The 17297-nt window shown below is 45.6% G+C and overlaps 1 protein-coding gene across 4 annotated transcripts in view; it reads left to right on the top strand.

Annotated features, from left to right (window-relative positions):
- The window catches only part of LOC137327143 (E3 ubiquitin-protein ligase Midline-1), a 213268-nt gene that overhangs the window by 125774 nt on the left and 70197 nt on the right, over positions 1-17297 (top strand). For all 4 annotated transcript variants that reach the window (XR_010964374.1, XR_010964373.1, XM_067992639.1 and 1 more), the window contains exon 3: positions 1547-1642. Coding sequence is in view for 2 of the 4 variants with exons in the window: in XM_067992639.1 (XP_067848740.1) it covers positions 1547-1642 (96 nt within the window). In the remaining 2 variants the exon portion in view is untranslated. The remainder of the gene's footprint in view (positions 1-1546; positions 1643-17297) is intronic.

Below are 17297 nucleotides of genomic sequence, written 5' to 3'. Positions count from 1 at the left end.
CGACCCTATAATTTTAGGCGAGCTGCACCCTTAAAGTTAAAGGGATGTTACCATTTTATATTTAAAAAAAAGAGTTGTCAAAGCATTAAGGTTTAGGGAAGAAGAGCCAGAGTAAATGGCCATCGTTTTTGTCAAATTAGTGCCATCCACAAGCAGGTGTGTCGTATTTTAACATGATTTGCGCCTATCAGATTAAATTATGTGGGAAACACTATGTGTACTCTACTGGAGTGCATGTTGGAGATAATTGTTCCTAGGTGTCAACCTTGGCTCAGTTGGTAGCACTCTCACCCCTGTGTCAGATAGCTCGTGGGTTCAAGTCCCACTCCAGAGACTTGTGCATATCATCCAGGCTGACACTGCAGTACTGAGGGAGTGCTGCACTGTCGGAGGTACTGTCTTTCAGATGAGATGTTAAACTGAGTTAACCTCTGCTCTCTCAGGTGGATATTAAAAAAATCGCCTGGCACTACTTAAAGAAGAGCAGGGGAGTCTCTCCCTGGTGTCCTGACCAATGTTTATCACTAAAACAGATTATCAGGTTATTATCTCATTGCTGTTTTTGGGGCCTTGCTGTGCACAAGTTGCCTGTCGTGTTTCCCTACACTACAACAGTGACCACACTTCAGAAGTGCTTCATTCTCTGTGAAGGGCTTTGGGACGTTGTTGAGCCTGTGAAAGGCACTATACAAATGTAAGTTCTTTCCTTTCCTTTCCTTTAATGAACAGCTGTTTTTATTTTTCTATTGTTTTTTCGAAAAAGGACCATCTTTGCCTCAAAGTGTAAGGGTGTAATGTGAAGTGCAGGAGCAGTGTGTGTCATGGAGCTATATTCAATCTAGTGTCGAGTTGTCCAATGGAATGATTCAATTTATATTTCACGGTAAAGAGTGCTGGTGTGTCTTTAAATTTATGATGCATTTTGCAGGGTCCCATAATACCACTGGGATCTCCTGCAGCTGTGACCACTTTGGGGGAAATTATGCTAAAATGTTACGCTATTTGTAATTAAATTATGAGCGCAAGCATGCAGAACATGTTTATGATTTCAATACAAATAATGAACAAGAGGAATTTTCCCAGTATTTCTGGGTTCCAACGAACCATCCTCTGGAAAATGATGATCGCAAGATACAAGATGTTTGCGGATGAAGAAGGCTGTTCAGCCCTTCCATCCAGAACAGCCCTACACCCCCAAGACAGTGGGGCCGAAAGGGGCATTAAGTTCTGGAGAGGCATCCTGCAAGACATTTGTCAACAGTTTGCGTGAACACATTATGGGGGGAGGAGGAGATTGAAAACGCCTGATTTTCATTTCCGTTGGTTTATATAACAGGCAGCCAATGCCGATCACTTGGCATGACCTCTGACCCAGCAGCCAGAGCAAGCAGTCCATTGCCAATAAAATTACCCAGCGACTCCAAACAAAGGCGTCCAAATTTCCTTTGCGACGCTGTCGCGATTTTCATTTTTGACTTGACTCTCCACGTGAGAGGACAGTGATGCCTACCACTGGGTAACTGTATCTCATTTCTTCCCCAAACAGCAAAGTCTGGAGACCAACCTGGCCAGTCTAATTAAGAGGAATAACGAGCTGGAGACACTAATGGGCAGATTAATCCAGACTTGTCAACATGTAGAGGTGAGTGCTCGCTGCAGTAGCATCCACAAATAAGCCTGTGAGGATCTGAACTAAATAGAAGCTGCACCGATGGGATTCCAAGGCATAGGATAGTGTCTGATATAATAGAAAAAATAGCTTAACAATACAGCAGTCACTATTAATATTTTTGTATTATGAGAATGTATTCTGTGTGATGGAGACTAACACATGGTTTAGATTAGGTTGTTAGGATTCCGCTGGGGTATGCTCAGTAAGCAGGAGGTATCAGGTTAATGCAATTTAAGAAGCATTAGAGGGTTTGTATAACAATTACAACTAGTTTGGAGGCAACATGTCTGGGTTTCAGCTGTTACCATTCTATTAAGGTGTGATGTTTATAAGCATACAGAATTGTATCTTCCACATAAACGACACCCACATTCCAGTGAGAATGGAGTGTATGTGGTGCGACATTGCCGTCTATTAGTGTAGTAGCATATGACACAAAGATCACGTGAACATAATCTCAGAATTGATAGGATTAGAGCAAGTTATCTGACATTGTCCATCTAGGTGTATAAATAGGCTCACTTTCAGTAATTCTTTGGTATTCTGTGCTGAGAACATGCCTGGATTGGTTAGTAGTTTGCAGACCCTAGAGATATCCTACTGGTAAGTATAGAGGTATAACTTGCTTGTATTTTCTGTCGATATTAATAAAAGCAATGTTGATTTATCTCTGAAGTCAGAACCTAATATAATTTGTATGAATCCACTCAGTTGATCTAACACAAGGTGATAATTTTAACCTAACCCGCCTTGCAGGAAACTGACGGGAACAGATCGTCCGCCCATTTTACACCCCGTCCGATTCTACTTTCCATTGACTGCCATGGAAAGTAAAATCGGCCGATCTGATGGCATCAGTTTTCCTCCAGGTGGGTTAGTTTAAAATGACCCCCTAAGGACTGGTTGTAAAGACCACTTTTTAAACAATTTCTGTAGGGCCATATTTTCCTCCGTGTGTTACTTGTTATGGAAAAAAAAGTAAATGCAAGGAAATAGGTGAGCAAAAACAGTACAAAGTGATGACGCACTTGTCCGCGGTTTTGCCACTATCATGAAATTGGTCCCGTATTAAAATGTGCTTACGGAAATTAGTGTGAAGAAAAAGATCTTGTTAAGGCCTTGATAACAGACAATCACGAGAGATTCCAGCTGAATTGAGTAGAGAGGAGGGGCATCATAGGAATTGCTAGACGAAAAAAGACCAAGGTCCATCTTCTTCACCTTCTACTATCCTGGTAGTCGCATGATACAATGATAATAGAGTTGTTGTCTAATCGTAGCAATCAATTATTTTACAACAGACCCAGACATGACTGACATGCGAGGAAAACTTTGGAGAATTTGGGGAGTTCTCCGGGTGTCCTGGCCAATATTTATCCTTCAACCAACATCACTAAAAACAGGTCATCTGGTCATTATCTCATTGCTGTTTGTGGGATCATGCTGTGCGCAAATTGGCTGCCGCATTTCCTACATTACAACAGTGATTCCACTTCAGAAGTACTTCAAAGGCTGTGAAGCGCTTTGGGACATCTTGAGGTTGTGAAAGGTACTGTAGAAATGCAAGTTCTTTCTTCGGTGCCTTTTAATCATCAGGAATATGTGTGATGTCTATGCTGGGGAATCTCCCCCACCCCCCCAACCCAACCCCAGCATCAACAACAAGCAGTCGGTACAGATGTGGACTGAAGCTTCCACTTCTTGGCTGTAAAGTTGTACCGTAACCATTTAATAGTTCCATTCCCAATCTCTTTAATCCCTCCTGCTACTCCAATTATTATTGCTAATGAAAGTTGCAGTGAGAGTGAGTTTCAATCTCTACTGCCTGCTGGGGAATCAGCTATTACCTTCCCTCGATTGCAATTTTTTTATTAGCGTTATAAATTCCTGCTGTACTTCTCACGTAAATAATACTGAAGGAAGACTTCTAAGTGTGTGTGTGTGTGGTGTAGTGAAATCGTAAACCCGTTCATTAAGGACATATTTACGACTTTACTTCATCCAGTGCACAGTTCCTCTCCCCTCCCCTCTCTCTCCACCCTCGCTCCACCAAGCAGAAAAAATGAAGGAACTGTTAGTGGCTTTTTGTTTCATTCAGACCTGTAGTCGAGCCTGTATACATTATAAAAAGTTAGCGTTTGGATGGAGTTCAAAGTTCTGCTGTGTTGTGTCAAATGTTGACGTTTTCCCCTTGGAATGATATATCTGGCCCAATCCATGCTCTGAGATTGTGTTACTGCCCCTGTTACGTCCTACGTAGCGCTGTTATTATAACACTTCATATATTTGCCAGTTTCCACACCGGACTAGAAATGAGGTTACAAATAATAGACCCCAGAGTCTGCCTGTTTTAAATCAGTGCACCCCAAGCCAATCAAAGTACCAGCACAGTGTCACAAGACCATGAACCATATTATAACAGCATCATCATGTTGTCCAATCAAAACTCACTTATCTTACATTGAGAGCACAACAATAACACAATCTAACAAGAACGATAAATATAGTTTTCAAATTTATTGTACCAATGCTTTCCATTTCCACACAGCAGCCTGAGGCAGCTTGTCTTGGGGAGTAAGCAATGTATTCTGTCATTTATTGTCAAGGTCATATTTTAATAAATTGTGGTTATTGCTGAAAGGGGCATCACTTTCCCTGTACAATTGTTGGGAAAGTATTTTCCCTTTGTTTATAAATACAATAACAACTTGCATTTATATAGCCCCTTTAATTTAGATAAAAGCTCCAAGGCGCTTCACAGGAAGATAATCAGACAAAAATGGACACTGTGTCAAAGAAGGAAATATTAGGATGTGGTGCTAAAAGCTTGGTCATAGAGGTGGTTTTTAAGGAGGGCCTTAGAGGAGAAGAGGCACAGAGGTTTAGGAAGGGAATTCCAGAGTGTGGGCACCTCTGGTAGTGTAGCACTCCCTCAGTACTGCATTGAAGTGTCAGTCTAGATTTTGTGCTCTAAGTCTCTGGAGTGGGACTGGAACCCATGACCTTCTGACTCCAAAGTAAGAGTGCTGCCACTGAGCCACAGATATCATCGAACATGGCTACTAGTGAGTGTCAGCATGTAGATGAGGGAGTGGAGGAGGCCAAGGATGGATCCTTGATGGGCTCTGGAGGTGACTGAGCAGGGACAGGAAGAGAAGCCATCGCTGGAGATGGATTAGTTACCTTCAGACAGGCAGTGGTGGAACCACTCAAGGGCAGTCCCACACAGCTGGACAACGGAAGGGTGGCGATGAAGGAGGATGAAGTGGTCAGACATAGCGCACTGTGGAGAAGTAAAGGAGGGACATTGCACCACAATCACAGAGGAAATCAATTGCAACTTTGCCCAGAACAGTCTTGGTGCTGTTAGCAGGACAGAAGCAGGATTGAAGAGATTCAAATAGAGGGTTTTCAGAGATAGGCAGGGAGTTGGGTGACCTATAAAGACCTTAGAAAGGAGATGGTGATTAATAGATACTGCATTGCTGGAGGGGATAGAGGAACAAGAATAGGCCATTCAGTCCTTCGAGCCTGTTCCACCATTCAGTTAGCTCTTGGTTGATCTGTATCTCAACTTCATTTACCCGCCTTTGCTCCATATCCCTTGATACCCTGACCCAACAAAGATCCATAATCTCAGTCTTGAAAATGTAAATTGTCCCAGCATCCACAGCCTTTTGGGGGAGAGTTGCAGATGTCAACTACCCTTTGGATGAAAAAGTGCTTCCTAATTTCACCCCTGAATGTCCTGGCTCTAACTTTAAGATTGTGTCCCCTTGTTCTGGATTCCCCCCACCAGAGGAAATAGTTTCTCTGTATCTACTCTATTGAATCCTTTTATCATTTTAAACACCTCAATCTTCTAAACTCAAGGGAATATAAGCCATGTTTATGTCGCCTGTCCTCATAATTTAACCCTTTAAGCCCTGGTATCATTCTGGTGAATCTTTTGCTGCACACCGTTCCAAGGTAAGAATATTTTTCCTGAGGTGCGGTGCCCAAAATTGAACACAGTACTCCACATTGGTCCAATAAATTTGAAAACTACATTTATCGTTCTTGTTAGATTGTGTTATTGTTATGCTCTCAATGTAAGATAAGTGAGTTTTGATTGGACAACATGATGATGTTATAATATGGTTCAAGGCTCTGTATAACTGAAGCATAACTCCACCCGCTTTGTATTCCAACCCCCTTTGAGGTATAGGCTAACATTCCATTAGCCTTTTTAATTAGTTTTTGTAACTGTGCAGCAGTTTTTAGTGATTTGTGGAGCGACACACCCAAATGCCTTTGCTCTTCCGCTTTGGGCCAGGGTATATTTTTTGAGGAGAGTGCAGCTCAATCCGTGGAGGAGTAGACGGAAGTCCAGGAAACCATGAGGGAGGTCTAGCCCAGGAGCAACAAAAGTGCATCCCAGGAAACCGGTGGGGGGATGGCGCTCAGCCCAGGAGGCTGAGAGATTACTTGGGTTAAAAAGGGGGTTACCTTTGGGTGACATGCAAGAACTCTTAGTGACCCAAGAGCAGAGCAGAGTCCCTGTGGCAGGGGGTTCCAAAAGATCAGGTGGGAGCAGAGGAAAAATACCGTGAGGGCGTGAGAGTGCCATTACATCATGGTTTGTGACACTAATACAATGCGCCAAAGGTTGAATCTTCTAGACTAGCCCCCTCACTCCCAAGAAAGTACTGCTCCCCATTTCAGTGCAATGTTTGATCTGCTGCAATCTCCTATCTGATTTGATACCAGTAGCATCTTCTCAAAGCTCCCTCCTGTTACCTAGAACTGGACTGCTGCCTTTCATCACTATCCAGCGATTCCCACCGGTAAGTGCACGAGTGTGGACACTGGGGTGGGGACAGGATCCTCGGCCTAGGCTTGCCATCCCCACCCATGGTCGAATAGCCGGTTGCCGCTTACCGCCCAGGCTATATAAATGTAAGTCCCTGCTGTTGAAGGCTTGCCCATGAATGGTTGGCCACACGCTCGAGGTACTGGATGGGCGTTCACTGCCTGGGGCAGCTGTAACCCTACCATGAGTGAGCCAGCACCCTGAGGAGCGGGTGGGAGAAAACTTAAGGGAAAAAAGAAGGGAAACTGCAGCCAAAGGAATTCCACAGCATGGGAAGGAGCCTTAGAGGAGACAGTATCAAACAAGGAGCAGGGACCTTTCACTGGCACATATCATTGCCTTGAGCAACACAGAATTTTTAACATAACTTTGCACACATTAAAAGAACATTATATTGAAAATATTCCCCAGCAAATTTAAATCAATCCTGACCTTTCTTTGGAATATAGAGTGCATGTAGATCCCCAGGCAGAAGCTATCGGCATTGATACTTATCTGAATAAAGTCCTATTGTTTAGCTCGATGTCGCACTCAATTAGTTGAGAGTGACACCATGAATAAAAGAAAAGCTGCTACGATTTGGCATCTGCTGGAGTTTGATTCCCCCAGTTTGAAATATGAAGTGACAATCCTTCCAATCAATATTGAATGTAGCTGTATAAAACACCTAGAACACAGATTAAACACAGTGTTGAGTTGAGTGGAGAGCTTTTCTTTAGACTGGTTTGAGAGATACAGGCCTTCGTTTTAAGATTCTCTTTCCTGCAGACCAGACACAGTTGAGGGTTAATCTGAGATCCAAAAACAAGCACAGATTTTGTCTTGGTAAAAATTCCTTAAAAATGACGTGTAAAGCAGATGTGGGAAGGGGTCCAGGGTCCAAATGTAATCTGAGACAGTAACTTCTTGCGGTGGGCCTGCTAACTGTCACAAAATGTGCATTTTTTCCTCCCCTACCAACTGACCCAATGAAACTAATGACGAGGATGACAATTTAAAGGCTACAGTAATGAGGTGCAAATACACTGGGCAGTGAACTGCACTATCTAAGCATTGCAGCAGTTTTCCAGTCACAAAATGCATCAAACTTAAGCCCCGGGAATTAAATGAGGGATGTCCTGTTGACTATTCCAAAGCAAAATACTGTGGATGCTGTAAATCTGAAATAAAAACAGAAAGACTTGAGCACAATATCTAGACTGACATATCAGTGCAGTACTGAGGGAGTGCTGCACTGCCAGGGGTGCACACACTCTGGAATTCCCTCACTAAACTTCTCCATCTCCCTTCTCTTCCTTTAAGACCCTCCTTAAAACCCACCTCTTTGACCAAGCTTTTAGTGGATACAACAAAGGGTATGGGCCCTGACAACATCCCGGCTGTACTGCTGAAGACTTGTGCTCCAGAACTGGCCATGCTTCTAGCCAACCTGTTCCAGAACAGCTACAACACTGGCATCTACCTGTCAAAGTGGAAAATTGCCCAGGTAAATCCTGTCCACAAAAAGCAGAACAAATCCAATCTGGCCAATTACCACCCCACCAGTCTACTCTAAATTATCAGCAAAGTGATGGAAGGTGTCGTCGACAGTGCTATCAAGCGGCACTTACTCACCAACAACCTGCTCACTGATGCTCAGTTTGGGTGCTGCCAAGACCACTTGGCTCCAGACCACATTACAGCCTTGGTCCAAATATGGACAGAAGAGCTGAATTCCAGAGGTGAGAGTGATTGCCCTTGATATCAAGGCAGCATTTGACCGAGTGTGGCACCAAGGAACCCTCGTAAAATTGAAGTCAATGGGAATCAGGGGGAAAACTCTCCAGTGGCTGGAGTCATACCTAGCACAAAGGAAGATGGTAATGGTTGTTGGAGGCCAATCATCTCAACCCCAGGACATTGCTGCAGGAGTTCCTCAGGGCAGTGTCCTAGGCCCAACCATCTTCAACTGCTTCATCAATGACCTTCCTTCCATCATAAGGTCAGAAATGGGGATGTTCGCTGATGATTGCACTGTGTTCAGTTCCATTCGCGACCCCTCAGATAATGAAACAGTCCGTATTCGCATACAGCAAGACCTGGACAACATCCAGGCTTGGGCTGATAAGTGGCAAGTAACATTCGTGCCAGACAAATGCCAAGCAATGACCATCTTCAACAAGAGAGTGTATAACCACCTCCCCTTGACATTCAACGGCATTACCATCGCCGAATTCCCCACCATCAACATCCTGGGGGTCACCATTGACCAGAAACTAAACTGGACCAGCCATATAAATACTGTGGCTGCAAGAGCAGGGCAGGTCAGAGGCTGGGTATTCTGCGGCGAGTGACTCACCTCCTGACTCCCCAAAGCCTTTCCACCATCTACAAGGCACAAGTCAGGAGTGTGACGGAATACTCTCCACTTGCCTGGATGAGTGCAGCTCCAACAACACTCCAGAAGCTCGACACCATCCAGGACAAAGCAGCCTGCTTGATTGGCACCCCATCCACTGCCTTAAACATTCACTCCCTCCACCACTGGCGCACAGTGGCTGCAGTGTGCACCATCCACAGGATGCACTGCAGCAACTCGCCAAGGCTTCTCTAACAGCACCTCCCAAACCCGCGACCTCTACCACCTAGAAGGACAAGGGCAGCAGGCGCATGGGAACAACACCACTTGCATGTTCCCCTCCAAGTCACACACCATCCCGACTTGGAAATATATCGCCGTTCCTTCATCGTCGCTGGGTCAAAATCCTGGAACACCCGAACAGCACTGTGGGAGAACCGTCACCACACGGACTGCAGCAGTTCAAGAAGGCGGCTCACCACCACCTTCTCAAGGGCAATTAGGGATGGGCAATAAATGCTGGCCTCGCCAGCGACGCCCACATCCCATGAATTAATTTTTAAAAAAGTCATCACCTCCTAATATTTCCTTCTTTGATACGGTGTCCATTTTTGTCCGATTACATTCCTGTAAAGTGCCTTGGGGCTTTTATCTAAATTAAAAGGGGCTATATAAATGCAAGTTGTTGTTGTATTTATAAACACAAACTTTCTTAACAGATGCTGCCTGACTTACTGAGTATTTCCAGCATTTTCTGTTTTTATTCCTGTGAATTACTTGTGGCCAATGTAGGCAGGATTCTTAAAGGGGCAGCACGGCTCTGATAAACGTATTTGAGCACATAATGGTATTAACAACAACCTGCATTTATCTAGTGCTTTTAACGTAGTAAAATGTCTCAAGGTGCTTCACAGGAGTGCGATCAGACATAGGAATGGGAGTAGGCCATTTAACCCCTCGAGTCTGTTCCACCATTCAATGAGATTATGGCTGATCTGTGACCTAACTCCATATACTGAGCCAAAGAAGGAGATATTAGGAGGGGCTTGGTCAAAGAGGTAGGTTTTAAGCTGTGTTTTAAAGGAGGAGAGGGAAGTGGAGAGGCGGAGAGGTTTAAGGAGGGAGTTGCAGAACCTAGGGCCTAGACAGCTGAAGGCATGGCCGCCAATAGTGGGCGAAGGAAATCAGAAATGAACAAGAGGCCAGAGTTGGAGGAACGCTGAGTTCTCGGAGGGGTGTGAGGCTAGCGGAGGTTACAGAGATAGGGAGGGGCGAGGCAATGGAGGGATTTGAACAGGAGGATGAGAATTTTAAAATCGTGTCGTTGGGGGACTGGGGCCCAATGTAAGTCAGCGAGCACAGGGGTGATGGGTGAACAGGACTTGGTGCGAGTTAGGATACGGGCAGCAGAGTTTTGGATGAGCTCAAGTTTATGGAGGTGGAAGATGGGAGGCCGGCCAGGAGAGCATTGGAATAGTCGAGTCTGGGGGTAACAAAAGCATGGATGATCACCTACAACTGATATATTTCAATGTAACTCATATCAATGCCAGCTTGTGGACAGGAAAAGCTTTTCCAAATATTTCACCGTGTAGGTAACAGTATTTGGTTCAGCTATATCATCCAGTCTGGCTCAATACTAGACTATTTAAATGTATTCAGAAATATGCAGCAGTTGTTGATGGTAAAGCTGTGAAAGTTTCCCACAATCCTTTTGCTTATTTGTTTTTTCCAATAATTTTAAAGACTGTCACTTTGTGGATCCGAAAATTGTAATGTGGGGATATTTAAAGTAATGGGTTGACGAGATCCAGTGTTCCTTGCTGAACCTGTCCTGTATATGGTGGCCAGATGTGCACCATGACTGACCTTATTGGCGGTGAGGTGGTCACATCTGGTTGGGCTTCCCGCAGTGATTTAGGTCTCGGGAAATAATTTGTGAAACAATTTCCTGTGGTTTGACAATCTTGAATGAGCCCACGTGTCGGATGGGTTGCAGTAAATGTTTAATTGCTCCTGAATGAAAAGAACAACAACAGCAACTGCTATTTATATAACGCTTTTAACGTAGTAAAACATCTCAATGCACTTCACAGGAGCGTAATCGGACAAAATTTGACACCGAGAAACATAAAGAGATATTAGGATAGGTGACCAAAAGCTTGGTCAAAGAGGCAGGTTTTAAGCAGCGTCTTATAGGAGGAGAGATAGAGAGGCGTAGAGATTTGGGAGGGAATTCCAGAGTTTAGGGCCTAGTCAGCTGAAGGCACGGCCGCCAATGGTGGAACGATGAAAATTGGCGATGCGCAAGAGGCCAGAGCTGGAGAAGCCCAGAGATCTCGGAGGGTTGTCGGGCCGAAGGAGGTTACAGAGATAGGGAGGGGCGAGGCCATGGAGAGAATTGAAAACAAGGATGAGAATTTTAAAATCGAGGCGTTGCCGGACTGGGAGCCAATGTAGGTCAGCGAGCGCAGGGGTGGGGGGTGAACGGGACTTGATGCGCGTTAGGATATGGGCAGCAAAGTTTTGGATGAGCTCAAGATTACGGAGGGTGGAAGATGGGAGTCTGGCCGGGTGAGCGTTGGAACAAGCATGCACATGTCCCCTTGTCAATCTGCACTCACACATTACCCCGTCACCTTGAAGCTACCCGAACAGTCTCCACGCCTGATCGAGCCATTATGATGATAGGAGTCTTGATGGGTTCAATTAGCGTGATGGAGCCAGTCAGGTGAGAAAATTGGCTCTTTCCTGTAGTGCAACATGACACTTAACCAAGCTCCACTCCCAACCTAATTACAGTGTACCTCCAGCAGAAATCAGCAGTTAACAGGACCTGGCAGGAGGTCAACTTTAACTTACGATCGACGCTCAGCCCTTTCCCAAAAGCTCGTTCGGAATAGCATCTTAGGGATAGTGATAGGAATTACGTGTGACTTATTATTGCAGAAGCAGACGTGTCAATATTAACCCCTGAGGAAGGCTTTCTACTGTGAAGTTCCTCGAGAAACCTGTTAATTAGAGAAAGGAAGGGCAGTATTGTACTTCGGAGTATTATTGTTGGACCAGATCCACAAAGCTGTTGACATCTCACTGTGCTCGGGCATATTTATTTTTATGAAGTAGAGGTGGGGATATGTTATTGTTGGACCAATCAACAGACTTTCCCAATAGTGTCGTGGAAACTATTCATTACACTGAAATGAGGTGTTTATGTTTTTCCATTTGTCTGTGGTTCAGATGATTGAATGCATTTCAACTATCCCCCCCCTCTCCCCCACTCCCCCCCCACAACCTTGACACATCTTCGGGCAGAACGATCTCCAGTATGTGAAAATAATCTGAGTGTCAAGGATATGTGGGTTCATCGTTTGCTGATTAACTACTTCACCCTCACTTTGCCCATACTGAGGAACAGTAGGGCTTATTTAAACTGAGGGTTTGTTAAGAAGGAGCACTCAGCTGCCCAGCCTTTTGTAACCTTTGAACCCGGCGCTGTGAGAACCATCCTGTTTATGTCGAAGGCCAGGTTCCATGACAACCGGGACAACAGGAAAATTGCATGCGCAGTTATTATTACACTGGGGCTTGCATTTTTGCTTCTTTGTTGTTTTATCTTCCCCTTTGGCTGAGAAAGACAATGTACAGGCCGAGGAGCACAGCAGCACGTCAATGGGCTTGTACGGGTATGGGTAGCCTGAACCATTTGGTCACAGGTAACCATAGAAACCACCTCTTTTATCGGGCCTCGAGAGCAGGAAGACCAGTTTGCAGGTAACTAATTTTGTCCATCAGCTGCATTTTATTAAATTGTCCTAACTTCAGATTCAGTGTCAGTCTTCATAAGGTTTATGGATCCATATGACATCTAAAGAGAACTTGATGGAGGATTTAACATCACGGCGAAAAGAGATTTTATAAAAAAAGATAACTAATGCTCAGCATTGTGGGATTTTTTTTTAAAAGGGGAGTTCAAAGAGAAAAGGTGATCTGCACTTAAAGAAAAGGGAAAGTGTTCTATAAATATAATTATTGTGACATTAAGGTCAAGGAATATTCATCCCGGAAATATTGAGTTTTTAAAAAAAGTCAAGGATAAAGCATTCAATAAAATCATCATTTTTAAACTGAAGATGTGTTTTCCACAGCCCCGCCCCCATACATGCACACACACTAGAATAAAAAACTAGTATCAGTAATGGTAACCGTGAAACTACCGGATTGTCGTAAACACCCACCTGGTTCACTAATGCCCTTTAGGGAAGGAAACCTGCCGTCCTTACCTGGTCTGGCCTATATGTGACTCCAGACCCAAAGCTATGTGGTTGATTCCGAACTGCCCTCTGAAATGGCCTAGCAAGCCACTCAGTTGTACAATCCTGCTAAAATAAGACATAATAAGAATAAAACCGGACAGACCACCCAGCATCGGACCACTAGGCACCGGACACGTCAAAAGCAAACCAAACCCAGTCGACACTGCAAAGTCCTCCCCACTAACATCTGGGGGCTTGTGCCAAAATTGGGAGAGCTGTCCCACAGGCTAGTCAAGCAACAGCCTGACATAGCCATACTCAGACCTTTCAGCCAACGTCCCAGACTCTTCCATCACCATCCCTGGGTATGTCCTGTCCCACCGGCAGGACAGACCCACCAGAGGTGGCGGTACAGTGATATACAGTCAGGAGGGAGTGGCCCTGGGAGTCCTCAACATTGACTCCGGACCCAATGAAATCTCATGGCATCAGGTCAAACATGGGCAAGGAAACCTCCTGCTGATTACCACCTACCGCCCTCCCTCAGCTGATGAATCAGCCCTCCTCCATGTTCAGCACCACTTAGAAGAAGCACTGAGGGTAGCAAGGGCACAAAACGTACTCTGGGTGGGGAACTTCAATGACCATCACCCAGAGTGGCTCGGCAGCACCACTACTGACCGATCTGGCTGAGTCCTGAAGGATGTAGCTGCCAGACTGGGCCTGCGGCAGGTGGTGAGCGAATCAACACGAGGGAAAAACCTACTTGACCTCATCCTCACCAATCTACCTGTCGCAGATGCATCTGTCCATGACAGTATTGGTAGGAGTGACCAACACAAAGTCCTTGTGGAGACGAAGTCCCACCTTCACACTGGGGACACCATCTTTTGTGTCGTGTGGCACTACCACCGTCCTAAATGAGATGGATTCAGAACAGATCGAGCAGCTCAAAACTGGACATCCATGAGGCACTGTGGGCCATCAGCAGCAGCAGAATTGTATTCCAGCACAATCTGTAAACTCATGGCCCGGCATATTCCTCACTCTACCATTACCAACAAGCCAGGGGATCAACCCTGGTTCAATGAGGAGTGTCGAAGAGCATGCCAGGAGCAGCACCAGGAGTATCTAACAATGAGGTGCCAACCTGGTGAAGCTGCTAAACAGCGGAGGCAGCATGATATGGACAGAGCTAAGCAATCTCACAACCAACGGATCAGATCAAAGCTCTGCAGTCCTGCCACATCCAGTCGTGAATGGTGGTGGACAATTAAACAACTCACGGGAGGAGGAGGCTCTGTGAACATCCCCATCCTCAATGATGGCGGAGTCCAGCACGTGAGGGCAAAAGACAAGGCTGAAACGCTTGCAACCATCTTCAATCAGAAGTGCAGAGTGGACGATCCATCTCGGCATCCTCCCGATATCCCCACCATCACAGAAGCCAGTCTTCAGCCAATTCGATTCACTCCACGTGATATCAAGAAACGGCTGAATGCACTGGATACAGCAAAGGCTATGGGCCCCGACAACATCCCTGCTGTAGTGCTGAAGACTTGTGCTCCAGAACTAGCCGCACCTCTAGCCAAGCTGTTCCAGTACAGCTACAACACTGGCATCTACCCGACAATGTGGAAGATTGCCCAGCTATGTCCTGTCCACTAAAAGCAGAACAAGTCCAATCTGGCCAATTACCATCCCATCAGTCTACTCTCAATCATCAGCAAAGTGATGGAAGGTGTCGTCGACAGTGCTATCAAGCGGCACTTACTCACCAATAACCTGCTCACCGATGCTCAGTTTGGGTTCTGCCAGGACCACTCAGCTCCAGACTTCATTACAGCCTTGGTCCAAACATGGACAAAAGAGCTGAATTCCAGAGGTGAGGTGAGAGTGACTGCCCTTGCCATGAAGGCAGCATTTGACCGAGTGTGGCACCAAGGAGCCCTAGTAAAATTGAAGTCAATGGGAATCAGGTGGAAAACTCTCCAGTGGCTGGAGTCATACCTCGCACAAAGGAAGATGGTAGTGGTTGTTGGAGGCCAATCATCTAAACCCCAGGACATCACTGCAGGAGTTCCTCAGGGCAGTGTCTTTGGCCCAACCATCTTCAGCTGCTTCATCAATGACCTTCCCTCCATCATAAGGTCAGAAATGGGGATGTTGGCTGATGATTGCACAGTGTTCAGTTCCATTCGCAATCCCTCAGATAATGAAGCAGTCTGAGCCCGCATGCAGCAAGACCTGGACAACATCCAGACTTGGTCTGAAAAGTTGCAAGTAACATTCGCGCCAGACAAGTGCCAGGCAATGAACGTCTCCAACAAGAGGGAATCTAACCACCTCCCCTTGACATTCAACGGCATTACCATCGCCGAATCCCCCACCATCAAAATCCTGGGGGTCACCATTGACCAGAAATTTAACTGGACCAGCCACATAAATACTGTGGCTACAAGAGCAGGTCAGAGGCTGGGTATTCTGCAGCGAGTGACTCACCTCCTGACTCCCCAAAACCTTTCCATCATCTACAAGGCACAAGTCAGGAGTATGATGGAATATTCTCCACTTGCCTGGATGAGTGCAGCTCCAACACCACTCAAGAAGCTCGACACCATCCAGGACAAAGCAGCCCGCTTGATTGGCACCCCATCCACCACCCTAAACATTCACCCCCTCCACCACCTGCACACCATGGCTGCAGTGTGTACAATCCACAGCACCTCCTAAACCCAAGAATTCTACTACCTAGAAGGACAAGGGCAGCAGAAACATGGGAACGCCACCACCTGCACGTTCCCCTTCAAGTCACACACCATCCCGATTTGGAAATATATCGCCGTTCCTTCATCGTCGCTGGGTCAAAATCCTGGAACTCCCTTCCTGTGGGCACTGTGGGAGAATCTTCACCACACGGACTGCAGCGGTTCAAGGTGGCATCTTACCCCCACCTTCTCAAGGGCAATTAGGGATGGGCAATAAATGCTGGCCTTGCCTGCGACGCCCACATCCCACGAATGAATTAAAAAAAAAACGTACACACGTATACGCGCGCACACACATACGTGCACGCACGCACACATATATATATACACACACATATATACATGCACACACATACAAACATATACACACACCCTTATACATGCAGACACACACACACACACCTTTACTAAAATAAGAATTCACACAGCCATTTAAGCCTTGATAATCGAGAGGTTGAGGCAAGCACCAAATACCAGGCCTCATCCGCAGGTCCATTGGGAGTCAGGCACGTTAACAGGCCTCGAGGCAGAAGTGGGCTGGTTGAGGGTGGGCTATGAGATGTTCCTGATATCTCATTTATTGTGCAATAAATGTAACTTGGTCTGTGTCTCCCGGTTCCTAAAAATAAATGAAGAAATTAATTTAAGGTTTCACCAGTTTTGCACACTGTACTCCATTTGACAACAACAACATGCATTTTTAGAGCACCTTTAACATAGGAGAATGTTCCCAAGGCGCTTCATAGAAACTAATTTTAAAAAATTGAGTCGAGGAAGGAGATATTACGAGGGGGATGACAAAAAGTTTGGTCAAAGAGGTAGGTTTTAAGGAGAGTCTTAAAGGAGGAGAGAGGTGGAGAAGCAGAGAGGTTTAGGGAGGGAATTGCAGAGCATGGGGCCTCGGTGGCTGAAAGCATGGCCCCCAATGGTTGGGCGAAGGAAGGGGGAGATGCACAAGAGGCCAGAGTGGGAATAATACACCTAAGTCAGTCAAGAACCCGAGTCTTCATGTATGCACACATAGTTACTATGTACCATTCGGACTTCCCATGAGCCTCCTCATCTTATGGGCAAAATTGGAAATGACCTTATTCCAGTCGTCAGGCTTCGAAATAATCAGCTGTAGGCTAGGCACTGGTAAAGAGAACAAAACAGCGTATTGACATTTGGGGTATGTAACTCTAGTGGGCTATGTCCTGAGTGGTCAGCTTTTCTGGGGCTTAGTCTGCTCTTTTTGAAGCTGTTGGTCAGCTTTTTTTTGCTAGTTTTTTTTGGATTTGCAACATTCCAGCCCCGTTCCTCAACCATTGTGAGTGGGCCCGAGGAATGTTCTTCTAATCTTTTGGATCCATAAAATTCCTTTGTGAGATTGGCTGGGTCAGCACAGTAATAAAGGAGACACTCTTGTCTG

Source organism: Heptranchias perlo, chromosome 11 (genome assembly GCF_035084215.1).
Source record: "Heptranchias perlo isolate sHepPer1 chromosome 11, sHepPer1.hap1, whole genome shotgun sequence".
Classification (NCBI taxonomy): domain Eukaryota; kingdom Metazoa; phylum Chordata; class Chondrichthyes; order Hexanchiformes; family Hexanchidae; genus Heptranchias; species Heptranchias perlo.
The sequence above is the reverse complement of the archived record's forward strand: the minus strand, read 5'-3'. Positions and strand labels throughout refer to the sequence as shown.